This window comes from Blennius ocellaris, assembly GCF_963422515.1.
Source record: "Blennius ocellaris genome assembly, chromosome: 15".
Classification (NCBI taxonomy): Eukaryota; Metazoa; Chordata; class Actinopteri; order Blenniiformes; family Blenniidae; genus Blennius; species Blennius ocellaris.
This window is the reverse complement of record NC_137664.1, coordinates 10,358,790-10,381,069: the sequence shown is the minus strand read 5'-3', so window position 1 is coordinate 10,381,069 and position 22,280 is coordinate 10,358,790. Positions and strand designations below refer to the sequence as shown.

At 40.7% G+C, this 22,280-nt stretch overlaps 4 protein-coding genes across 4 annotated transcripts; 2 read left to right on the top strand and 2 right to left on the bottom strand.

Annotated features, from left to right (window-relative positions):
• The first annotated feature begins 2,031 nt into the window (after positions 1-2,031).
• On the top strand, positions 2,032-3,368 carry orai1b (ORAI calcium release-activated calcium modulator 1b). The gene is made up of 2 exons (XM_080509688.1): positions 2,032-2,187; positions 2,296-3,368. Exons 1-2 carry the CDS (start codon positions 2,074-2,076, stop codon positions 2,851-2,853), a joined length of 672 nt encoding a protein of 223 aa, XP_080365814.1. The 5' UTR covers positions 2,032-2,073; the 3' UTR covers positions 2,854-3,368.
• Positions 3,369-3,943: 575 nt separating this feature from the next.
• morn3 (MORN repeat containing 3) lies at positions 3,944-5,071 on the bottom strand (the record flags this gene model as incomplete). Its single annotated transcript, XM_080509905.1, has 5 exons — positions 3,944-4,051; positions 4,174-4,358; positions 4,435-4,594; positions 4,671-4,828; positions 4,930-5,071. 5 exons carry the CDS (start codon positions 5,069-5,071, stop codon positions 3,944-3,946), a joined length of 753 nt encoding a protein of 250 aa, XP_080366031.1.
• A 1,353-nt stretch (positions 5,072-6,424) lies between these two features.
• On the top strand, positions 6,425-14,157 carry tmem120b (transmembrane protein 120B). Its single transcript, XM_080509766.1, has 12 exons — positions 6,425-6,528; positions 8,701-8,819; positions 9,057-9,173; positions 9,496-9,555; positions 9,642-9,737; positions 9,826-9,915; positions 10,013-10,078; positions 10,188-10,249; positions 11,220-11,312; positions 11,503-11,567; positions 11,757-11,825; positions 12,502-14,157. Exons 1-12 carry the CDS (start codon positions 6,466-6,468, stop codon positions 12,616-12,618), a joined length of 1,017 nt encoding a protein of 338 aa, XP_080365892.1. The 5' UTR covers positions 6,425-6,465; the 3' UTR covers positions 12,619-14,157.
• Positions 14,158-14,509: 352 nt separating this feature from the next.
• Positions 14,510-19,780, bottom strand: rhof (ras homolog family member F). The gene is made up of 5 exons (XM_080510474.1): positions 19,015-19,780; positions 18,678-18,765; positions 17,221-17,330; positions 16,047-16,181; positions 14,510-15,071 (listed from the first exon to the last, which is right to left on the bottom strand). The coding sequence occupies exons 1-5, from the start codon at positions 19,147-19,149 to the stop codon at positions 14,907-14,909; spliced, it is 633 nt and encodes a 210-aa protein (XP_080366600.1). The 5' UTR covers positions 19,150-19,780; the 3' UTR covers positions 14,510-14,906.
• Positions 19,781-22,280: the final 2,500 nt, after the last annotated feature.

Below are 22,280 nucleotides of genomic sequence, written 5' to 3'. Positions count from 1 at the left end.
TCGGGTCAATAAATAGTCTGACAGTCACATTTTGTTCTGTAATTAATCATCCATACACCATCAGGATGGGTTTGAAATTAAACTAAGATATGTTTTAAATGCAGCTTTGATTTGAGAGCAATTAACTCTTGACATTTTATTTTCCCCCAGTGAAATAAACAAGATAATAACATGAACCTGATTATGAAACAGCTGAATTAAGTCAAATTACTTTTAGACTTTTACAAAGGTAAAAGTCATATATAAATTGTATTGTGATTCTTACACCAGTACTCAGATTTAAATGTAAAAACCATTGAATTAAAGCAGAAGTGCTTCAAGTAAATCTTGATTGTTATATTTAAAACAATCATAGTGATTTGCACTCATGCCTCATAGCACGAACATCTGTGTGGGTTCGGTGGCTATTTTGTCCAGCGTTTTCATGTCATCAGGTGACTCCAAGTTGCCTGTAGGTGTGAATGTGGGTGTGTGAGAGTCTTTTTTTCTCTGTTTTTGTGGTGAACAGGATGACTCTTGCCTTTTAACCCATAGCTGTGATTTATTCCAGTCAGAGCCTTTCTGAGTGTTCACATCCATAACATCCACTGACCGCCTATGCCTGTGAACGTGAAAAAACAGGTAATATATACATTTACACAAAAAGAAGTGAAGATTGCATCCTGAAGAAATGTAGAAACTCAACCTACTCCATGTTGTTCATGATGTTAGCCACTAGATGGGAATATGATACCCTCAATAATTCTGCTGCCCTCTCTCCTTTCTTAAAGCATCACTTTCCCTTAAACCAACAAATAATATCAAATTCAGGAGTTGAACGTATTGAAAATAACACCATCTTATACTCAAATATGTACAAGAAGACTCTAGGACACCACATGTTTATTGTGTCAGCTTATCGGGCACGGGCTATGTTGATTGTGTAAGTCAGCTGTTGTCTTTCCTCCCACACTCACTCTTCCCCCAGGCATGATACTGTACAGCCCCAAGGTTCTGGATATAATGGACATTTTTCCTTGCAGCTCATGACATTTTTGAAAGAAGACAAGTCTTCATATAAAGGCACTGTAAACAATGGTCACTACTGATTTATCATTAAACAGCCTTGTGACGAAAATTCAGTCGAGGGCCAGAAGCCAAATGAGTTTTTCTGCAAACAACAACTGGATATTTATATGCTCATGGCTATTAACTGATAGATCAGTTTCTCACTATTTATTTCCATCACATGGCTCTTTTCAACTATTCTCATGGTCTGTTGTGTAATTACTGTCAGACTTTTTAAGCAGCAATATAGCAAAATAAATTATGCCAGCGTGCAACAACACTAAAATATCCAGGTTTTTACACTGAGGAGAGTCTTTATTTACAAGATACGCACATAGCTTATAGTCTTAGAGATTCTAGACCAATTCATGTAAATGCACTAGCATTGTTATCCTGTTTCAGTTACTACCACTACTAATATTACTACTACTACTGCTACCACTACTACTACTACTACTACTACTTACTACTTATAATACTAATAATTAAAGAAGTAACACTAAAAGTAGGTAGAAACTGATTGCATGAACACAAACAATGTTTAATAGAAAGGTATTTTAGGAAATATTTAAAATGGCAGAAAACATTTGCATTGAAATGAGGAATGTTTCATTACTTGGATCGCACTTTATGGTATTAAACAGGCTTTTTTTTTGCTTCGTTTTCTCACAAATGCATTTCAAACAAAAAGAAAATATCCAATCCGTGCAGTATGATTAAGTACCCCTAGGGGTAGTAGTCGCCCTGCGCGTGAACAGTGAAGTGAACGGATGCGCCATGCGCGTATTTACGCAGGACGTTCCTTCCGAGCGCGGCGCACGGGCTTGTGGGTAATGTAAGGTGCAGGCGGTGCAGCACGCTGAAAGCTGCTGGTGAAAAATAGCTTCCGCAGTTCCGACAGCTGGCGAGCTTAAATGCTTTCGCAGTGTACACAGTTGGACGCCCTTTTGTGTCGTGTACCACAGGAGGAATAACGAGGTAACAACGTGCGCACTCTTCCTCGCCCAGTCGACTCCCGACTACAACATGAGTCTGAGCGAGCATTCGCTGCAAGCTCTGTCCTGGAGGAAGCTGTACCTGAGCCGGGCTAAACTGAAGGCTTCCAGTCGGACGTCAGCTCTGCTATCTGGATTCGCTATGGTAACATTGTCTCCAGGTCATCTCGTTATAGGTCAACTTGTCACTTGACAGTGTCCGACATGCGTAAAGTGGCGCCTCCTGATTCATTTCTCCTTCCTTTCTCTCCAGGTTGCTATGGTAGAAGTCCAGCTGGACAACAGCTATCCTTACCCACCTGCTCTCCTTATTGCCTTCAGTGCCTGCACCACTGTGCTTGTGGCCGTTCACCTGTTTGCTCTGATGGTGAGCACCTGCATTCTGCCTAACATCGAGGCTGTCAGCAATGTCCACAACCTCAACTCGGTGAAGGAGTCTCCACATGAGAGAATGCACCGGCACATTGAACTGGCCTGGGCTTTCTCCACAGTGATTGGCACTTTGCTTTTTCTTGCTGAGGTGGTTCTACTCTGCTGGGTCAAGTTTTTGCCTGTTAAACCCATCAAATCTGGTAATAGCACAGTCTCATCAGGTGTGGCGGCTGCTATCACATCCACCTCAATTATGGTCCCCTTTGGTTTAGTCTTCATCGTCTTCGCAGTGCATTTCTACCGCTCCTTGGTCAGCCACAAAACTGACAGACAGTTTCAGGAGCTTGAGGAACTGTCTAACCTCACCAGGCTTCAAAACGAGCTCGACAATAGAGGGGAGTCCTCCATATTGCAGTCACCCAGCTCACATTTCCCATAGACCAGTGCCGTGGATGCATATCTGTGTTGGAACTATGACGCCTGGGGAATCCTCCAGGCCCAGAGCCACAACACTGGCTGTTGATTTTCTTTTCTTCTTTTTTTTTTGTTTTTTTTGTTTTTGTTTTTTTTACAGGAATGAAGATGTTGTCTCACTTTTGTGAAACTTACTTTTGTGAAGAGTATTTTTAGAAGACACTTTGGAGCAACTGTGAACTCACAAACCTGCCATAATGCATGTAGCCTCAAATCAAAGTCTTAACAGTGATGAGTAGTTGCATAATTTATCTCTTTACATTGTGGCAGAGTCATCTGAACAGTAGCTTGGAATCCTGTCTGTCGCCTGCTGCACTTATTTACACGTTTGTCAGTTAACTAGGCATCTGTTCTCATATTATTACCTCGTTCTGTTTAGTGAACCACAAGTATTGGAATTTTTAAATGGTTATTCACTGTGTAGTTGATCTGTTGCCCTCTGTTCACTTGCATTTGGAATGCCTGAATGTTTGACTAACCAGCTGCCAGAACTACAGTACATTTGCTGACATCTGTAGCAGAGGCTGTGGAAATAAAATCAACGCTTTTTTTTTTTTTTTACCAAGTAAACATTTGAATGTAAAACGTGGCTTGTGTCTAATGTTATCAGTGGCATCATTTTGCAAATCAAACCGAATGATGTGCCATTAAACTTGCACTATCGTTTAACATCGACCACTTCCACCTGATGGTACCCATTGAGTTTGGTTTTGGTTTTTTTGGACCTAGTTACACATTCTGTATAATTATATAAAGCTCAAATGTCTCATACTCGTGCTTTATTTCATAAAGTCTTCGTGTGCTCTTTGACTCACATGTCTCAAGTTAACATAGATTGCACACCCTTCCTTTTCACAATATAGTCAGTCACTTTTTAGTCATTTATAGTTTTTCACCTTTGTGTTTAATTAACAATTTCTTTAAACTGGAAATTGTTTATATGTGATGATGTGGAAAGACTGTATTTTAACTCCAGGTTTTGTTTGTTCATCTTAAACGAATACTGATAAAGTAGAAGGTGCCAAGAACCATATGCTTTTTTAAATTATTATTTTTCACTGGGTATGAGAAGAAGTGGAAACTTGCTCTTGAGTTTCGTATTTGTCAGTACTGATCACAGTTTCAGCCTCCTGCAAAACCATCTGCACGTCCATGAGATGTACCTTAAAAAAGAAGGTAAAAGTTTTTATCCAAATACAGTAATTACACTTAAAGGTTTCTCTGTCATGTGGCTTCCTGATTGCCTCATGGGAGAAATGGATGCTTGGCTGTATTGGAGCTCTACCTTTGGAATGGGATATTTGGGTGGAGTCGGTGCTTCATCTCTCCCAAAATCAGTCATGGCCCCACATTTGGCTGATCCATTCACCCAAAGACCAACGTAAAGACGGCCTTTGTCACTGTAGTAGAATTTTCCGTGACCGTTCCTCATCCCGTCTCGCCAGGAGCCTTCATACCAGTTTCCATTTGCTGTAGTAGAAGTTTATATCATTCCACAGTAGTCAATCACATCCACATTCAGTGAAAAGCATAATTTTTTTCTTACTGAATCGAATGATTCCCTCCCCATGATGCTCGTCGTTCAGCCACTCTCCCTCGTAGGTGTCTCCATTTTCATAGTGCATCCGCCCCCAGCCACTCCGGTGGTCCTCACTCCAGTCTCCCTCATAACGTGCTGAGGTATTGTAAAAGTATGTCCCATACCCCTGAGGAGAAGGAAACTATATCACAGCGTACCTGCAGGATGTACAGACAGCTTTTTAAAATATGTCAAATACATACATGCTTCTCTCCATTTTTCCATTGGCCACAGTACTTCCTTATATACTCCTTTGACTCCTGGACCAACACGCTATATGTGCCATATCCATCACGCTTCCCAAATTTCCACTCTCCATCATAGATGGCTCCAGAGTCCTTCCAAACCTGAGTTCCCCTGCCTTAAAAACAAACGAGAAACCATTCCAATTATAGCATACTGACTGTATCCTATGATTCACAACCCTATCGGGAGTTTAGATGATGCCAAACGGTCTCCCACCATGCTTCTTGTCGTTTTGCCACTCTCCAGTGTATTCATTCCCAGTGACGGAGAAAACTGTTCGACGGAGTCCACATTTCTGCGACTTCATGTCCAACACTGCTGAGGCTGACGGATTTTTCTTAGGTCTCAAATGAGACATAATGGCAGAAAGCTTGATGATAAAACTGAAATTAAAAAATGCTAGGAATTATATTAAGTTTCTAATTGCATTTAAAAAATGGAAAAAGAAATATTATCTTTCTCATGCTTCATAAAAAAAATCTCAACTTGTTAAGTATTTGTCATTTGCACATTTGTATTAATCCTCAGGGCGTGTTTGATATATTTTATCAAATGACCTTAAAATAATACAACACGACAAGTTTAACAGCAAATACAGGAGGCACAAGACAACTACCCATCAACACACAATGACCACAATACAGAATGACCACTGAAAGACACCAAACAACCACAATCCTTTGCAATGCAACTAGAAAAAACACAAATGCAAAGATAACGAGACCACAAAAAGCATGTCAAATGTTAATAGAACACAAACTACTTGGATCTTACCTGGTATGTCCAGACAGATTACTTATTTCAACTCAATCCACCTCAGAGTGGAAAACATCGAGCTTTGCAAGCTTCGCTGTGACTGTGGTATCCTAGTTTGTGCGGTATCCTAGCAACACCATCGTGCACTGTGATTGGTGTAAATTAAATTCGGCGTTAAAGCAAGAGTTTACATTAGTCTTAATGATAATTTGAGACACATGTTTTAAGTGTCTTTGTGAGAAAGGACATTTGCAGAAACTATGTTTATGACCGCAAAAAATGCCCCCTGGATTCACATCTGTCCTGTTCATCTTTGTACTGAATCTGATGCACTGAAACACACAGGGACCGTCAATACGGAGCAAACTCCAAACGTAGCGCAGTAATGAAACTTCATTCGTGCTCAATGTGGCGTGACCAAATATATTTCTGTGCAAACCCTACATGTTGACCCTGGTAATCTACAGGATAACAATGATTGCAGAAGGAGCTTGTTACAGCTTTTAAAACAACAATGGTTTGAATTGCATGCGTATGTTCTGTTGTGGTGTGTTTCTTTGACAGTGATTCACTGCGACTGCAGGCCTTGTGTCAAGGCTTTTACATTGAATGTTTTCTGTTCCTTAGTGTGTACAGAACATTTTGTGAACAGACACAGCTGATGTTATGCACTTAATTGGTCGTCCCTGAGTCGTGCTATGAGACTCGGCACACAAGAGTCTATTTTCGAAAATTAAAAAAAAAAAAAAAAAAGTTGCAGCCTTTGTTTAACACGACGAGAGTGGCTTCGTCACGTTCGGTTTGATGGATCACACATCGGGAAGTTTGATCGTGGCGTTTTTCTCTACAACTTCGCTGAACTTGTTTTAGTGGGGCCGTGCGGTGTGCGCATGCGCCGTGCAGCACCTTTAAAAAGCGCCGGAGTCGCGCGAGTAGGCTACGCGAGGAGGAGACACGGGGAGACACTGCTGCCGCCGCGCCAGCCTCTGTTACACGATGTCCAAACCCAAGTTTCAGACGGAGTGGGAGGAAATCGACGAGGAATATCAACAGCTGCAGGTGAGAGAAGACTCTGAGCCGGGTGGAGAGAGCTCCGAGACGAGACGCTTGGCAGCAGCGTGCCGCGGATGACACACAGTCAGCGGCTGCCGGAGCGGCTACGGTAGTTTGGCTCTCTGCTACTCGCCATTCATTCTCGGCTCAGTCGCACCGTGGAACCGAGAACTACTACTTTGGTTTTAATATCCGACTAATATGAGCCGTTTCCGTCGGTGGACATCATGTTTGGCCGTATTGTCGCTGTGCCTTCCAGGGGCTAACGTTAGCAGCAGGTTGATGCGGCTAAATGAGCAGCTACAGTAACTTAGCTAACCCCCTCAGTACGTTTTAATGTCTAACAACTGCTGCCAAAGTTACACAAATACCCCAAAGGTGGCTTCACGTCCTTGTTGCCTCCTTCTTTGCTCGGGTGAATTATTCTTGTAGTCTACTAAAGCATCATTGGTGGTTAAAAAGAGGCTAGCTCCGTTAGCTACAGTTGGCTAACTTCAAATAACATAGAAAGTGTGTAAGTCTGAAGTCACTCCTCATATTGAAAAACTGCGTTTGTAATCTATTTAAATGCGAACATCTGGAGCTGCTCCACAGGGGGTGACGATGATGTGATGTTGTGATGATGGTCTGCTGCCCAGTGAGTTCCTTGAATGAACCCAAGATGTTCAGATATTTAACTTCAGCGTGGTCTTGGTATATTCAGTCACATTTGTGTCATATTGGCATCATGTGTAAAACCTGTGGTCTGTGGATTTGGGTGGTCATGTGCAGTCTTGACTGACCAATTTGTCATGTACTGATGTGACCAGAACGTCATGTGGTGGCTCGATGGTGAACCCAAAGCATGCAAGATGGAACTTGTTTTGTATGACAGGACACTATCAAATATCTTAACTTTACTCACAGACACGAATTGGGGAAACGCCTTGCGCGATGTACATATAGGAAAAACTGATAAAAAACCAGTGTGAAAGCTGAAGTTTCAATGAGACTGGAGCTTCCCTGGACGTGGAGTTGCCAGTTCTGAAAGACAAAACTGACCAGGCAGCATCCAAAATCCCTGACCATACTAACTAATCATACTTTATTAATCCCTTTTCCATTTGTACCCATCCAAATTCTAGAATATAGTGGGCCGCCACATTAAGGTGCTTCAAGTAGCTGACCCACATTGTTGGCCCAAGGCTGTAGGCCACCACCGTCCCAGTTCAAAACTTTATACACAGATTGCAGTGAATAAAACACTGTTGGATTTACCAAGTGTATTGTATTTCAAAATAGTCCCACAGTCTTTCAGTGTCCCAATAATGTTATCCACCAAATACATTTTTACATCTACTGTCCAATGAGGCGTTTTGTAATTAACTTGCGGTTTATTCAGGGGCTGTCCGTGGCTGAGAAATATGTCAGTCAAAATGAAGTTCTCGTGCTGGATATTTGAATGGCATTTGGCAAGACATTGACAATGACCGCGATGTCATAAGCAAGCCAGGTTAGGAGCTTCATTCATAGATAATATTCAGGTAATTTGCGTATGAGATTGGTAAAACTTGAAACAAAATTCAGAAACAGTCCAAACAACCCAGCAGTTATTAAAAAAAAAAAAAAAAAAAAAAAAATACAAAAAAAAGTTTCCCACTTTGACGGGAAAACTGCAGACCTGGCAACCCTGGCTGAAGGTGATGTGACTGACCTAGACTGGTGGAAGTGACATTGCTGAAAGTGAACAAGATGGCAAAGATGACGTAGCAGATCTCGAACGACAATGCTCTTTTCATCCGTGGCACAGTTTAGGGAATATTCTGTGTGTTTGGGGAAGGTGAAGAAGGACGATCGCTGTTTTTAACATCGGGTCGAAAGTATCGACGGTGAAACATCACCTCCACACATTCAGTCAGATTGGGGACCGTACAGCTGAGATCTGCACTTTGTCATGTCAAGTGGGGGGAAAAAATGTCACCTCATAATGCAATGTCAGGGGCAGTTTGTGTTCCAGCAGAAGGACATAACATGATTTCCCAGTTTGAAATGGTCCCATGTCTTCTGAAAGGAGACACTGTTTGTCATTTTGCACTCTTGTATGTGAAGAAAAATTCAGCTTGTTGAAATAAAAGGGGGGAAACTTTATTTTAAGTTGCAGAATGTAAATATAAATAACTCTTTTCTTAACATTTGTAGGAAACCCACAAAATCTACAGACAGAAGCTGGAGGAGCTCACCAACCTTCAGACGACGTGCAGCAGCGCCATCAGCAAACAGAGGAAATGCCTAAAAGACTTGCGATACAGCCTGAGCAAGTAAGACCAGCTTATGATTAGTGAAAAGGACCTTTTGCAGAAATGTCAAGCAGCCGATTGAAATCAACTTCTTGCCCACGTTTTCCGTGTCGTGCGAATAAAGTGACTGTCCAGATTGACTTTCAGCTTCTTCTTTTTTTTTACTTAAAGCTAAATCTACACAAACGTGCAAAGTTTTTCTTCTCCAGTCGATTCTCCTATGTACTTCCAACACCAGTGGATGTTTTCCCCTCCCAGGTGTGCGAAGTCATGTGACGAAAAAGAGCTGGAACTGATGACTGACATCAAAACGCAAATCAAAGATAAAGAGAATTTCTTCTTTGACATGGAAGCATATTTGCCAAAGAGGAATGGGTGAGTTCATGTTCTGTCCACAGTCCCAAAAAAACAAAACATGTTTGAGGTCACTCTGGTTAGATTTGGGTGTGAAGTTGGATGAATGATGGGAAGGAAGATATTATTGACGATTAAGTGCGCAACTCTTCTTATGCTCATTAAATTCTTTAAATGGAGAACGATCTTTTAACAATTTCTGTTTCAGTCTCGAGCTAATTTCACAATTTTTGTTATAAATGCATGTTCTATTAATATGAGGTCTTTAAAAAAATTTAAAAAATTCAGATGGCATCCCTCTGACCTTTGTAATCAATGTTTTTGTTTTGTTTTTTCCTCGCAGACTGTACTTGAATTTGGTCCTGGGCAATGTGAACGTTACACTACTCAGCAATCAGGCAAAGTAGGTGAAAACCCATTCAGCACGCTGCTTTCTAATTGTTCTCTACAAGCCTACATTTTTTTTTTTGTCCTTTGGTTTGTCAACAGATTTGCGTACAAAGACGAGTACGAGAAGTTCAAGCTTTATATGACAATAATCCTGATGTTTGGCGCAATAACCTGCCTCTTCGCTCTCAACTGTCGGTGAGCAACGCCGCCACTGTGGCTGGTGGAGGACTTTTTTTTTTTTCTTTCTCTTTTCTTTTAGATAAATGTGCTTCTCTATTTTCAGTGTCACAGATGAAATCTTTAACTTCCTGCTGGTGTGGTACTACTGTACGTTAACCATACGGGAAAGCATCCTCATGAGCAACGGCTCCAGGTGAGTTGGGTCACTGTCCACTTGTACGTTTTTTTTTTTTTTTTTTTTTCCCCCAATTTGATTTTTACAAATATTCTCCTCGCCGTTTGCTCTTCAGGATCAAAGGTTGGTGGGTGTCCCACCATTACGTGTCCACCTTTCTGTCCGGAGTCATGCTTACTTGGTGAGATGTTGTCTTTCGTTCCATTACATCTTAGCGATTCAATACGGGGGCCTTTAAGCTTTTTAATAGACTCGTCGCTGATTATCTCAACGTTTGTGTCTTTTCACAGGCCAGAAGGAGCAATGTATCAGAAGTTCAGAAGCCAGTTTCTTGCTTTTTCCATCTATCAGAGTGAGTTTACGGGTCGGTTTACAGAAGCAACTGCAGCCGATGCCGCTGGATTATTGTTCACTGGCATCTTCAACCGTGATCAGATTTAGATTTGTTTTGATGAGTCCTTCCCTGGTGGGGTATCGGGTTAATGTCCTTTATCTTGAATGTGTGTTGCCCGGGATCAAATCTCTTGTCGTGGGGGAAAGTCCGTCCAGCCAAGTTGCAATAGCGTTCTGTGGCAACTCCTGTAAAAGAGAGCAGCCAAATGCCCAAAATTCCAAAATGATTTTAGTTTAGTAATCATCCATTTTATCCTCGCATGGGTTTGAGCCTTTAATACATTTTTTCACTAAAATGGAAATGGGTCAGGGGAGTGCTGATGCTCCACTGATTATTAAAAAAAGAAAAGAAAAGTGGCAGCGTTGGAAGTGATAATCCAGCCTCTCCTTTTTATTGTTTGTGCTCTTTAACACTTAAATGTTCAGTCCTGTTGTCACTTCTTGAATAGATCAGACAGATGTTTTTACAGTGAAATGGAGAAGTCGTGTTGCAAACTGATCATTTGGGTGTCACATGTAAACTGATGTGTCACTTGATGTGTCGGCTTTTTTTTTTAATAAGATGAAATTTGAGTGAAACTCTACATTCATGCACAAAAACTGCAAAATTGCAAGTTACGCCTAAATACCAGGAGAGGTCTCCATTCCTGCTTGAGCCAGAAACTAGTGGTTGATTAGATTTGTTTTCAGAGAATTCCATGTTTCTTCAAGCATTTTTTTTTTTTTTTTTTTTAGCTTCTTTCAGTTCGTTAAAATTGCAAGTTTATTCTAAAATCTGCCAGGTGTTGAAAAGAAGCAATGCAGCATCTGTCATTTTTTCCAAAGGTGTTGTTTACTTTGGATGGGGTTTTTTTTGGTTTTCTTTCTTTCTTTGATGGAACATTCTCGATGATTTATGTCCCTGACGTTGGCGACGTCCTGTCCTGCAGGCTTCGTCCAGTTCCTCCAGTATTACTATCAGAGCGGCTGCTTATACCGGCTGCGTGCTTTGGGAGAGAGGAATCAGCTGGACCTCACAGTGGGTGAGTTGTAAGCTATTTTGGGTGCCAGTCATTTCAATCGTTTGAACTCTCGGGGCCATCTGCAACACCATGTCTGGACAAATGGGGGGGGAAAGGTGACCCGATGAAGACGGACGTAAAGCGAATCGCTTGCAAAGGAATTGCATCGTCTCAAAGTGTTTGGGTTTTTTTTTTGTTTCTGTCTGTGCAGAGGGGTTTCAGTCATGGATGTGGAGAGGACTCACTTTTCTTTTACCTTTCCTCTTTTTTGGTCATGTAAGTCACTTTATCACCTCTTTCTGTAGTTCAGAGACCTTAAAGAGTCTTGGGGCTCTTTGAAGTTTTCCATATTTTGTAATGAGAGCATGAAAAGTCAGTATTTCAATAATGGGATGTGAATTAAAAAGTCTTAGTTGCTTGTGCCAGCCACTCCATGAAAGATAATGCCTCTTCCTCTTCCTTCAGTTCTGGCAGCTGTACAACTCGGTGACCCTGTTTCGCTTGGCAGGACACGACGACTGTAAGGAGTGGCAGGTAAGGATTGCACTGCTGGATTTATTGTCTAAATGTCAAGAGAGGAAAGGATGCCAAAAAGTTACGTTTTAAGTTGAAAGTTGATTCAGGATTGGAAATCAAACTGATTTCATTGCTCCAGTATTAATGTATTCTATTACTGCTTTAAAAAAAAAAAAAAAAAACAGCTGGACAATGTGATCATGTCCAGATTCTACAAAGGCTTTGAAATCAAAAATACAGATAATCTAGAATCCTTGAGCAATTTGAACATGGAACTGCTCTAAAAAAAATTTTTTACGGAAAATGTTTTTTATTTTTCATATATTAAGTAAGCCCAAATGTTGGATGGTTTAGTTTTGAGACTATAGTCCAGGTTTCAAGATCCCCTAAACAGTGATAGCTGCACTTAATCCTGACTTTTATTTCTTCACAAATATCTGGAAGAACTTGACATTTTAATTCAGCTTTTCTCTAGGCTAGAATAAGTCTGAATCTTGGATGCAGCTCTTGTATCATTTATGTACATGTGAACCGTGAAACTTTCCAAAAACGGTACAGAATGTGTCTGACTGTGGACAGATTTTAAAGCTTTGTCTGCAGTTGGGACTCGAGGAGAAAACGTTTACACCCTCCATTGTAAATACGATGTCCTGCTGTGATTGTGCTTCAAGCTCGTTTCCCCATGTTGTTTCAGGTGTTCATGCTGGCGCTGACATTTCTCGTCCTCTTCCTGGGAAATTTCCTCATGACGGTGAAAGTCGTCCACCAAAAAATCCAGAAGAACCAGGACAAGGTACAGAAAAGTGACTGAGAATGGGGAAAAAAAACAACCTCCAGCGGGACGTTTCGGATCGCTCAGCCTGCCAGTAACCTTGAGCGCAACGCGTACAATCGCTTGATAGACGGACCGCAGTGTGTGACCCCACCCCCCCACCACCCCCCGGCCGGCAGAGGGAAGGGGAAACTCACGGCTTCTCTCTCTCAAGGCTTCAGTGACGGCGGCAGCACTTCGGCCCTCGTGCTTTTACTCTAGTGACTCGGTCGCCGCTCGATCGGAGAGGAAACGAAGCAACGTTCGTCTCTTAATCTTGTACATAAGATGCGTGGAATGAATGTGTGTGTGTGTGTGAGTGAGAAAGAGAGTGAGAGAGACCTGTCTGCCTTTTGTTCAAATCGTATGCAACAGAAAGCAGAACTAAATGTAGTTTGCCTTTTCAAGACCCCGGCGCCTGTCGTGTTCACACCTCCTGTGGGGAAGTTACGGTCAAACCGGTGAGAAAAATCAACATTTAATGCAGCACTTCTTTTTTTTTTTTTTTCTCTCCCCACCCCATGTGTAGTTCTCAATTTTGCTGTTGCACAATGTCCCAACTCTATGTTTTCTCTAGATTTTTGGCCTTATCGATCACAAGTGTTGTTCCATACTTCAAAAACATTCACATTATATGACCACCCATCACCTTTTATAGTTTTGGGGGATTTTTTTTTAGAGAGGGTGGGGTCTGAATTTGGTGGCAGCTTTGTTTTTTTTTTAACCTTTTTTCCTTGCTTTGGAAACGCTACAAGGGATCGAAACATTTACAAAATCTGTCAATTTTTAAGCTTTTATATCTAAAACTTGATCATCTGGCTAAGTTGCATATAAAACATTTATTCTCTTTGAGGATTAAAGGAAGCTACTCATTATCTCTAACACACTACCAGTGAACTATAGGAATAGGAATATTATGTTTCTCCCATGCAATAAGGTCATGCTGAGCATTTCATCAGAAGTTAGGTTCTCTAACAATTGAAAGTTAATTTATTTTGCTGTTACTGTTGATAGTTCCCATTGCTGCGTGTGATGGTGCAGAAATGTGATTCAATTTGCTGCTATTAGCGCCGGTACTGCAATACTATGATGCAGAGTTAAGATAGGAATTTTAATGATCTTACCCAACTAGCATTAAGTGTTTATTAATTTATGGTTGTGTTGTTCACTCTGGTTCATTGTGATTTTTTTTTTTTCAGTATTTTGTTGTTTTTTTCCCCACACACAATCATTATTTTCCTGACCACAGGTGTCCCGTTGCCTTACGCTGCCCATTCACTTTTCATTTGACCAATTTCATTCCGTCACTGGTGTAATTTAACGGCGTTGCACTCATAAGGAAAGTCACAGCTATTTTTTTCTTTTTCTTTTTTTTTATCTTTAGAGGGAAAGTTGAAGCACGTTGACCAAAATGTTACATGGATACCAGAACCCTGCCAGACTAAACCAACTTTTTTTTTTTTTTTTTTTTAAACTGATGTAGCTTTTCATTTCACCACTCTTAACGGGTGCCTGAGTGTGATCAGCACTGAGGTGGGCACTCGGTCTGTGTACATCATTGGAAAAAAAAAGAAGAAATGGATTAAACACTTTATCAAAAACATGTCTGATTCTTGTGCTTTGGAAAGAGAATCTAATTTATGACCACTGCAGCCCATAAAAGCATGATCGTTTTTCCACCTCTAGTGGGCGCTGTTGGACAGGCTGAGTGCTGACAGTGCCACCATCCATCATCTATATTGACTTATTCACCGTCTAATCCATTTCACCATGAAGGCAGTGTTGCACCCTGAACATCTCACCAGTCCACAAACATTCACATCTCGGTTGAATTTATTGAAACCAGGTGATCTCAAATACATTTTTATTTAAATTTAACAAGCCATTTCATCTGGGAAATGATTCTGTACCAGCAGATAAGACCTGAGTTGACACACACACACAAAAAAAAGCTTCCAGTACAACAAACTGTTCAGATTCCTCCAATAAATACATGTTTTTTTTCAATAAAAATCTGTTAGGAAAGTAGAAAATCTTGCACTCAAGAGGAGAAACGCTGGGGGGGTTTAAATACTTTGAAAAACTCCACATGCAGCTTGCAAAATTGCTCTTCCTGTTGCATCATTTTGGGTTTTTTTTTTGTAATGGTCAAAGGTGAAGTCTCAATCCTCCTCATGGGCTGTTGCGTTGGCTCTGTGTGTGAGACGGTGTGTTTTTGGTGTCTTCACATCACTCTGAATATAAAGAATGATCATATCATTGGCAGTACCCAGAGTCCCATTTCATCCTCACAGGATAACACATTTCTTCTTCCGCTTGTAGTTCCTCTGTTTCCGTCTGCAGGCCAGAGCCTTTTTTGTGGCCTCCCTGAAAATGTCCTCCACGTTTTCCTGATATTTGGCCGAACATTCAAGGTACAGCTCCGCATTCATCTGCTGGCGGGTCTCCTCACCCTGCATCCACAAGCAAAAAAGAAATTGGAACATCCTGGAGTTAGACTGTAGGACCAGACAGTAAAATCCCAAAGAATAATTGTGGTTAAATGAGTTTATCTTGAGGTGTAATCCAAATCGGTAAAGAATTTATTGTAATTGTATCGGGAAACAAAGACTGTTGGTTGAGTGGAACGTTCCTTTGCTTAACTTGATTATGTGTAAGTTTCTTTTGAAACTCCTTGATTTGAAATCGGCTCACATTTCAGATTGTAAATGATCCTCTTGAGTACACAGAATAATCAACATGGTGTTTAACATCACTGTGCAAACAAAGGATTCAGTTCAGTCCTGCTCCTTTACACTGATACTTATTCTGCGAATGACAAAGCCTATGTACACATACTTTTTACTTTTCTTTCTTGATCAACGGTTGCCGTGTAAGTCCCGGCTGATTCTGGGGGAACTTTTTTCTGTGTTTTACCAGAAATACTTCAATGTATCTTTGATTAGTTCATAAAAAGTAGAAGTGCACCTCTAAAATTAGAGATAATTCAATTCTAATAAACCGCTTCCAGATATTGATTTGTTGCACATATTAATCATTCTTTGTAGTTTTTAGCATACAAATAACAAAATATTGACAGTATCTTAAATTTTTGGAATTATACATAAGATTGGATGTTTGTTTGTTTTTTAAATGCCATAATTATTACAATTAAAATGTTAAAATACTTGAGAAGTTAAAGGGTGCATGAAATAAGTGACAAAACAACTGACATTTAAATGATATATATATATATATATTTTTTTTTTTTGATATGTACCTTTAAACTAAAATCATGCAAGAAGAAAGGATATACTCTCTTCTGTGCCCGTTTGTCAAGCAAGTGTTTGTGGGATCCGTGTTTTTTTACGGTTAAATGTGGTTGTGGTGTTTCCTCTTGAAATACTGCAGTTTGTGTGCCGCTCTCGCGTCGCCAAAGCTTTGCCCACCTGTGTGTACGTTATAGGAGCGAGACTCATGGCCTTCAGCTTCCTGGCACACTCTTTGTCCTTCCTGAGGTCGGTCTTGCAGCCGATCAGGATGATCGGTGTGTCTCTGCAGAAGTGCCTCACCTCCGGATACCACTGAGTGACGGAAAGCAAAAACATCAGGCGCCAATCTGTGTTGGTTAGTTTCAAGACTGTGCAGCGGAATTTGATATTACGATCTTACAATACAAGTGCATCTAAAGAATTACAGCATTATTTCTCCAATCGTATATAAGAAACACCCAGGACTTATTCAGTATTATAATATTTTACGATCATGTTTTTTCTTTTTTCTTGACTAATAAGCTAAACTTTTAGAAAATTGAAGAATATTCCATTGTCTTTCTTTTATTTATTACACTTACAGTGGTTTTTCATGACAATAAACATAAACTTGACTAGTATATTGTATTTCATTTTCCAAGGAGTTTTGTAGATGGTCATACTTTTTTTTTTAATGCTTGATACACTATTGGTGTCTGACAATATCATGCATTATTTGCAAATAAGTAGCTTGAACGTATGTTTAAAAATGATTGTACTGTAATTTCCAGGGGTTTTAAGTGCGTAGAATCTTATGTCATCTGGGGTCAGACGGACAAAACACACTGATGTTCATCGTATTATGAGAAGTTTGACTCAGGCCTTCATTCGTTTTCCTAATTCTCACAATTAATTCTTGCAAAAACTACACCTATCTCTCTATCCAGCAGTACTTTGAATAACTTACTGTTAACAGTTTTAAAACTACAGAAAGAAACGCATCACTTACCAAATATGGTCTCTTGTCATGATAAACTAGTTTATGTGTGACAAATACCAAATATCTAAAGATTTCAGTTAGTTCAATGATCCCAAAAACAATCTTTTCCATTGTTGTCCAGACTTTTTTTTTTAATGCATGTTTGTGACTTTCTGTTCACAGGGAGAAGAAGATAGTCAGGCTGCACAGAGGTCAATGTCCACAGGCGGGCTGACTCGCTCACTGCTCGAGTTCAGCGCAGCAGGAAGAATGCAGCCAAACACAAACACAACACAACCTGTCAACCATTTACAAACTACCATCGAACAGCAAACCTGAAACACCAGTCAAACTGTCGCATTCTTGTTTCATTTTGGGGACTCTAGGGTTTACCTTTATCAGGACATTCTCAAAGCTGGTGGGGTTTGTGACATCAAAGCAGACTAGAATCAGATTGGCTTCTTGGTAAGAGAGAGGCCTCAGTCGGTCGTAGTCCTCCTGCCCTGAAAGAACAAGAGCGTGAGGCGGCCTGTTTCCTGCAAAAGGCTTCACAAGCTTACGCTATGGGTGGGCGGGCGTGAGCAGCAGGAGTCTGAACATAAAGATATGATACAACTCGGCTTCGGTAGATATGTGAAACCACATCCTGGCTTCAGCTTCCTCTTGTTGCTAATGTAAGGCGCCTTGTTGCCTCTGTGTAACTGATAAGTTGCCCACATAGACTTGCAATGGGTTGTTTTTTTTGTTTTTTTTTTAAAGTGAGATGACTCAAAATCATCCACTGAACACACTGGAGGAGTGTTTTGTTTGAACTAGTAACATTCTGGTTTACATGGAAAAAAAACATATTTGTTCTGAGTCAAGTTGGGTATTTTTTTTGTCACACTCTGGTGCCACGTGTTTACCTAATGGTTTCTCCACGGCGATAGAGCTTCCTGCATGAGGATCACATGGATCCTCTTGATCCAAACCACCAGACCACGTCTGATAATATCTTAAACTATATCTGCTTAACCTTCCAAGACCTGCCGTCCACATATGTGGACATCATTTTGGGTTGTCGAGACCACAATACAAAATGAGTTTTGGTCTTGAGAGGTTAAGATAGAAGACTTATCTAATGATATGTATTATATTCATTACTAATGAGACAGCTTTGTGTTTGAGAGTGTGATGTCGGTATGCACCGCAGAGGTAGAATTTGCAATTCTGTTTTAATGTGTTAGAATGACAATATCTATTATGTTCTATTATATTGTATTATTTTTTTCAAACAAATAAAAAGCATATATGTTTCATAGACAATCTGGGTACTGTCTTCATTTTCATCTTTTGTAATCTAAAAGGAGAAAATGTCAAACATGGGCCTGACTGTGATCGTTTACTGACCAAATAAAACACCTCAATTATTCTCAACTGTGAGGGCGTTAAGCTCATCATTGAAAAATATACAGGAAACAAACTCTGACTATATTGCTATATTGCTATTGCTTGTACTTTATCAATGCCTCATCAGCTGGTTTGTACTTTCTCGTGTGGCGGTCAGTTCCTGAAAGACAATGTTGAGGAGGTTCGGTCATGGACAGTGACCTTTACCACGTTTTTGAGTTTTCAGTGTCAGAGCAGTGACATGACTGATGTGAATATGGCTTTATAGAAAGACTCCAAACTCTGAAGACGCTCCTGACAATCACAATGTTGTTGACCCGAGTCAGCATGTACCGTTTATCTACACAGTGGACAATGTGTCTGTGTGTGTGTGTGTGTGTGTGTGTGTGTGTGTGTGTGTCCATGCTATGTGCTGGGACACAGAACTTTATCTCAGATGATGACAGATTAGTTGGTCTTACCTGCCGTGTCATACAGGTTTAACTTTATCTCTTTTCCTCCGAGGGTGATCGTGGTCACATATTTTTCAAACACAGATGGTGCGTACTTCTGTTATTGACAAAGAAAAGAAACATTTTCATGACACAAATTTCTACCTGCTTGTGTCTACATTGTTTCAACACAGGAGATGCAGCATTAGTGTAACTACAGGTTGTTGTTTTTTTTCAAATGGGGGCTAAAATAAAGTTTCAATAAGATTCATTCAATAGTAAAGGTCAGAAAGGATTTAGTCTTTAATACATCGATGAACAATACCAATAGGAGAAAATAGATGAGATGACCGGTGAGTTTTCTTACCTCTGGAAAATCACCTTTGGCATAAACCATCACCAGACATGTTTTCCCACAGCCTCCATCTCCCACAATGACAAATTTAAGCTCGTCTCCTTTTTTCGTGGCACCTTTACTCATCCCGGCACTGTTTTGTGTCATTTTACTTCCAGGTTTTTCAAACAGTTGCCAGACAGGACGAGGCTGAAGTTACTCCCTCCAGATTGAAAGCAAATGCATGATAAAGTCTGACGCTGGTGAAGTAATAAAAGGACTGGCTGATATGATTTCCAGGCTGTGTCGAGAGAGAGGAACAGACAAGCCACATCTTGTACCGGGTACCTCAGTCTCTGCTCACCACTTCCTCTTCCTGTCAGTCTGAAGTCATTTCCAATTGACCCCCTACGCCTCTCTCCAGTCGCATCATCTGTGTGCCGGCTCAGACCATAATGCTGCAGCGGAGTCGGCTGCTCCCACTTCCTTCATTGCATGCGTTTGCGTATTTCATTTTCTGGGTGGGAACTCAATCTGAAGTACTGCCTCCACTGCGTATGTGTGTGAGACAGATAAGACTAATGATATTCAGTGTTAAATATGGGAGTGCTGTCAGTATTTTTTTTTATAACACTGGTAATCATAACTACAGAGATATTCTGTTATCTTTTTGGCTGCGTACTGTGGATCTTTTGCTGAGTGTGTGTGTGTGTCTACTCGTTCCTGCCTGACAAAGAGATTGATGATGTGAGGAACCCGTATTGACAAAAAGTCACCTCTCATTCTTTTTAAGACTTCTTTTCCTTTTCCATCAAATATACAGTGACGGCATGACGCTTGGTGTTTTTCACTTGCCAGCCCTTCAGACAATGAGGCTGAGCTACTGCAGTTACTACACCATTGAACTGTTGCGCTAATGATCGAGCATAAGTCCAAATTTTAATATTATCAAGTCTACGTTTGACTCTTAACACAACTGTTCCTGATGTTTTCAGGTGTCTATTGATATAATTATTTGAAGGTCTATGTTCACATGGTGCTTGGTGTCATTCATACGTCTGTTCAGGCTGCGAGTGCTTCTGTGGGATCACAGATTGAGTGTCAGAGCAACGTATTCTCTCCCACCATGGAGTGTAATGTGCACACTTATTATATGTGGCAAGAAACAAAACAAAGGGTTAACAATCAGAGGTGCAGTGTGTCATTTTATGAAAATATGATTAGATACTACCTCAGGACATGAGGACTTCCTGGTTTGTGTCTCAGGCCAGATCTAATAAATTTGATTCTATCCGTACAGAATATGCACAGTAAGGTAAGAAACTCAGCATGGTTGCCTTTGAATTGCAACATTTTTGCTTTCAAAGTGGGTGTCCACCATTTTCATAATCACATGGACAACCAGTCAGCAGTAACATTCGGCTTTGTGTTTTAGTCACGTTGAAGATTACTAGTAATTACATTCATGTACCTTCCAGTGAGTGTCAGGATGGAGCAATTCACATGCGTGATAAGTACACACCCAAATGTTGCCTGGAGGATTATTTCTGTGTCTAAAGTATTAACATTTTAAGTAAAATCAGTTAAACTTGAATTTAAAATAAAAGTATCCAAACTGAAATATCCATGTTAGATTCTATAGTGTTCAAGGATACCGTTATGTAAGGGGTGGGAGAGCAGAAGATTTGAGCAAGCTGTCCCTTTAAGAAGAAAAGATGACACCCATTGCCTATTTCTTTGAACTCACATGTATTTTGTTAACCAGGAATGCATACTTATATAATAGAGACCCGGAATGGGAATCTCTACTCAACTTTCCCTTAAACTTAAACACCTTGTGAAAATAACTGTGTTCATCGTCTATTTTGTGTTAGATCTTATGGCCTTAAAGTACATTTAGAGTAAATAAGCATCAACTTAAATCACAAAACATAACAATTAGTGTATAGTCTATTTATTTAAGCAACTCACAAACACAAACATGAAAAATAATGTCAAGTAAATGAAACCCAAATCACAATTTCTAATAGTTCACCAAGACATGCAATGATCCAGGAGGTATAGAAATAAAAAAGGCGTTTTTAGTGAATACAGTAGAAAGAATCCTTAATCAGCAAGTATACCCACAATGGATTAAAAAAAACAACAGAGTTCCGAAGATGTCTGGTATAATTCAGTGAGCAATCCGTCACCATCAAAAGGCTGAAAGAACAAAGAAACCTGATGTAGCTGTGTACCTGTCTGCTTGGATATTCTAACGCCAAAACAATGAGCCATTCACGGTTCTTCGTGTGTCCACTGTGCATCAAGTACGGAACAGTGTATCACGGTTTCAGAAGAATGCCTATGTCAGACAGCTAAAAAAAAAAAAAAAAGAAAAAAAGTGCTTGTTGACTAAAGTGGAACTGGCAGCCTAAAATGTGGATTAAAAAAAGCCTATAAAAGGATACTGAATGGTCCTTTAGGTGTACAAAATATCCAAAGCCCACCCTAACCAACTGATAAACCAGGAACAATTGTGAAAATATTTTCGCCGTGCAGAGAGACAGCTGTCCTGCTGAAGAGAGGCCAATCCCCCGTGTGGAATATTCCAGTCTGTCAGCGGTGGAGCTGAGTGCGCGCAACCCGACGGGGAGGGTGTTTTTTTCCCTTTTTTTTTAAACAAAGGCCTATAAATAACCACTGACGGAATTCAACACAAAATCCACACGTATAAAAGTTACAATTTCACATGTGTTCCACAAATATAACCTTCAAGAGTGAAGAGTTGTCTCTTGGGCGCTCAGTGCGCAAAAGAAGAGAAGGAAGGGCGACTGCAGCCTCGTGACCTGAATGCGCGCTCCTGGCAGCTGAGCTGGGAGTGGATACGGGAAAAACAGGCCTCTGACACAAAGCCTGCAAATCCGCTTGTCTGTCCTCAGTGAACACACAGCGTGAACACACTACTGGTTCAGCGAAGAAGCGTGCGTAAAACGCACCGTTTGGCCTCGTTGGATTACTTTTACGCGCACGAACAACCCCTCCCTCCTCCCCCCACTACACGTATCTCACATTTTAACTGCAACTCTAGAGAAATCGCAAGATTCGCATCTCCTGTCTTTGTATCATCTGATCTGGAGTGCTTAGAACAGTTGCTGTAGCTGATCTTTTGTTTGGAGCCGGAGAGAGAGCGGGCGCGGAAGCCCGAAGCACCCCGGGGATATTTTCAGCCTGACAGGAAACAACAGGGCTGCTGCAGAGGATTCCTGCTGACCTTATATGGCAGTGTGGAGGCGCACGAACGCTCCCCGGCTCTGATG

Bases quoted from the DNA above. Each gene is read 5' to 3' on its own strand.
- orai1b (XM_080509688.1), top strand. From the start codon at position 2,074: ATGAGTCTGAGCGAGCATTCGCTGCAAGCTCTGTCCTGGAGGAAGCTG. The intron at 2,188-2,295 runs GTAACATTGTCT...CTTTCTCTCCAG, and splicing joins TGCTATCTGGATTCGCTATG to GTTGCTATGGTAGAAGTCCA.
- tmem120b (XM_080509766.1), top strand. From the start codon at position 6,466: ATGTCCAAACCCAAGTTTCAGACGGAGTGGGAGGAAATCGACGAGGAA. The intron at 6,529-8,700 runs GTGAGAGAAGAC...TAACATTTGTAG, and splicing joins AGGAATATCAACAGCTGCAG to GAAACCCACAAAATCTACAG. The intron at 9,174-9,495 runs GTGAGTTCATGT...TTTTCCTCGCAG, and splicing joins TATTTGCCAAAGAGGAATGG to ACTGTACTTGAATTTGGTCC.
- rhof (XM_080510474.1), bottom strand. From the start codon at position 19,149: ATGACACAAAACAGTGCCGGGATGAGTAAAGGTGCCACGAAAAAAGGA. The intron at 18,766-19,014 runs GTAAGAAAACTC...TGTCAATAACAG, and splicing joins CCAAAGGTGATTTTCCAGAG to AAGTACGCACCATCTGTGTT. The intron at 15,072-16,046 runs GTGGGCAAAGCT...TTGTGGATGCAG, and splicing joins CTCCTATAACGTACACACAG to GGTGAGGAGACCCGCCAGCA.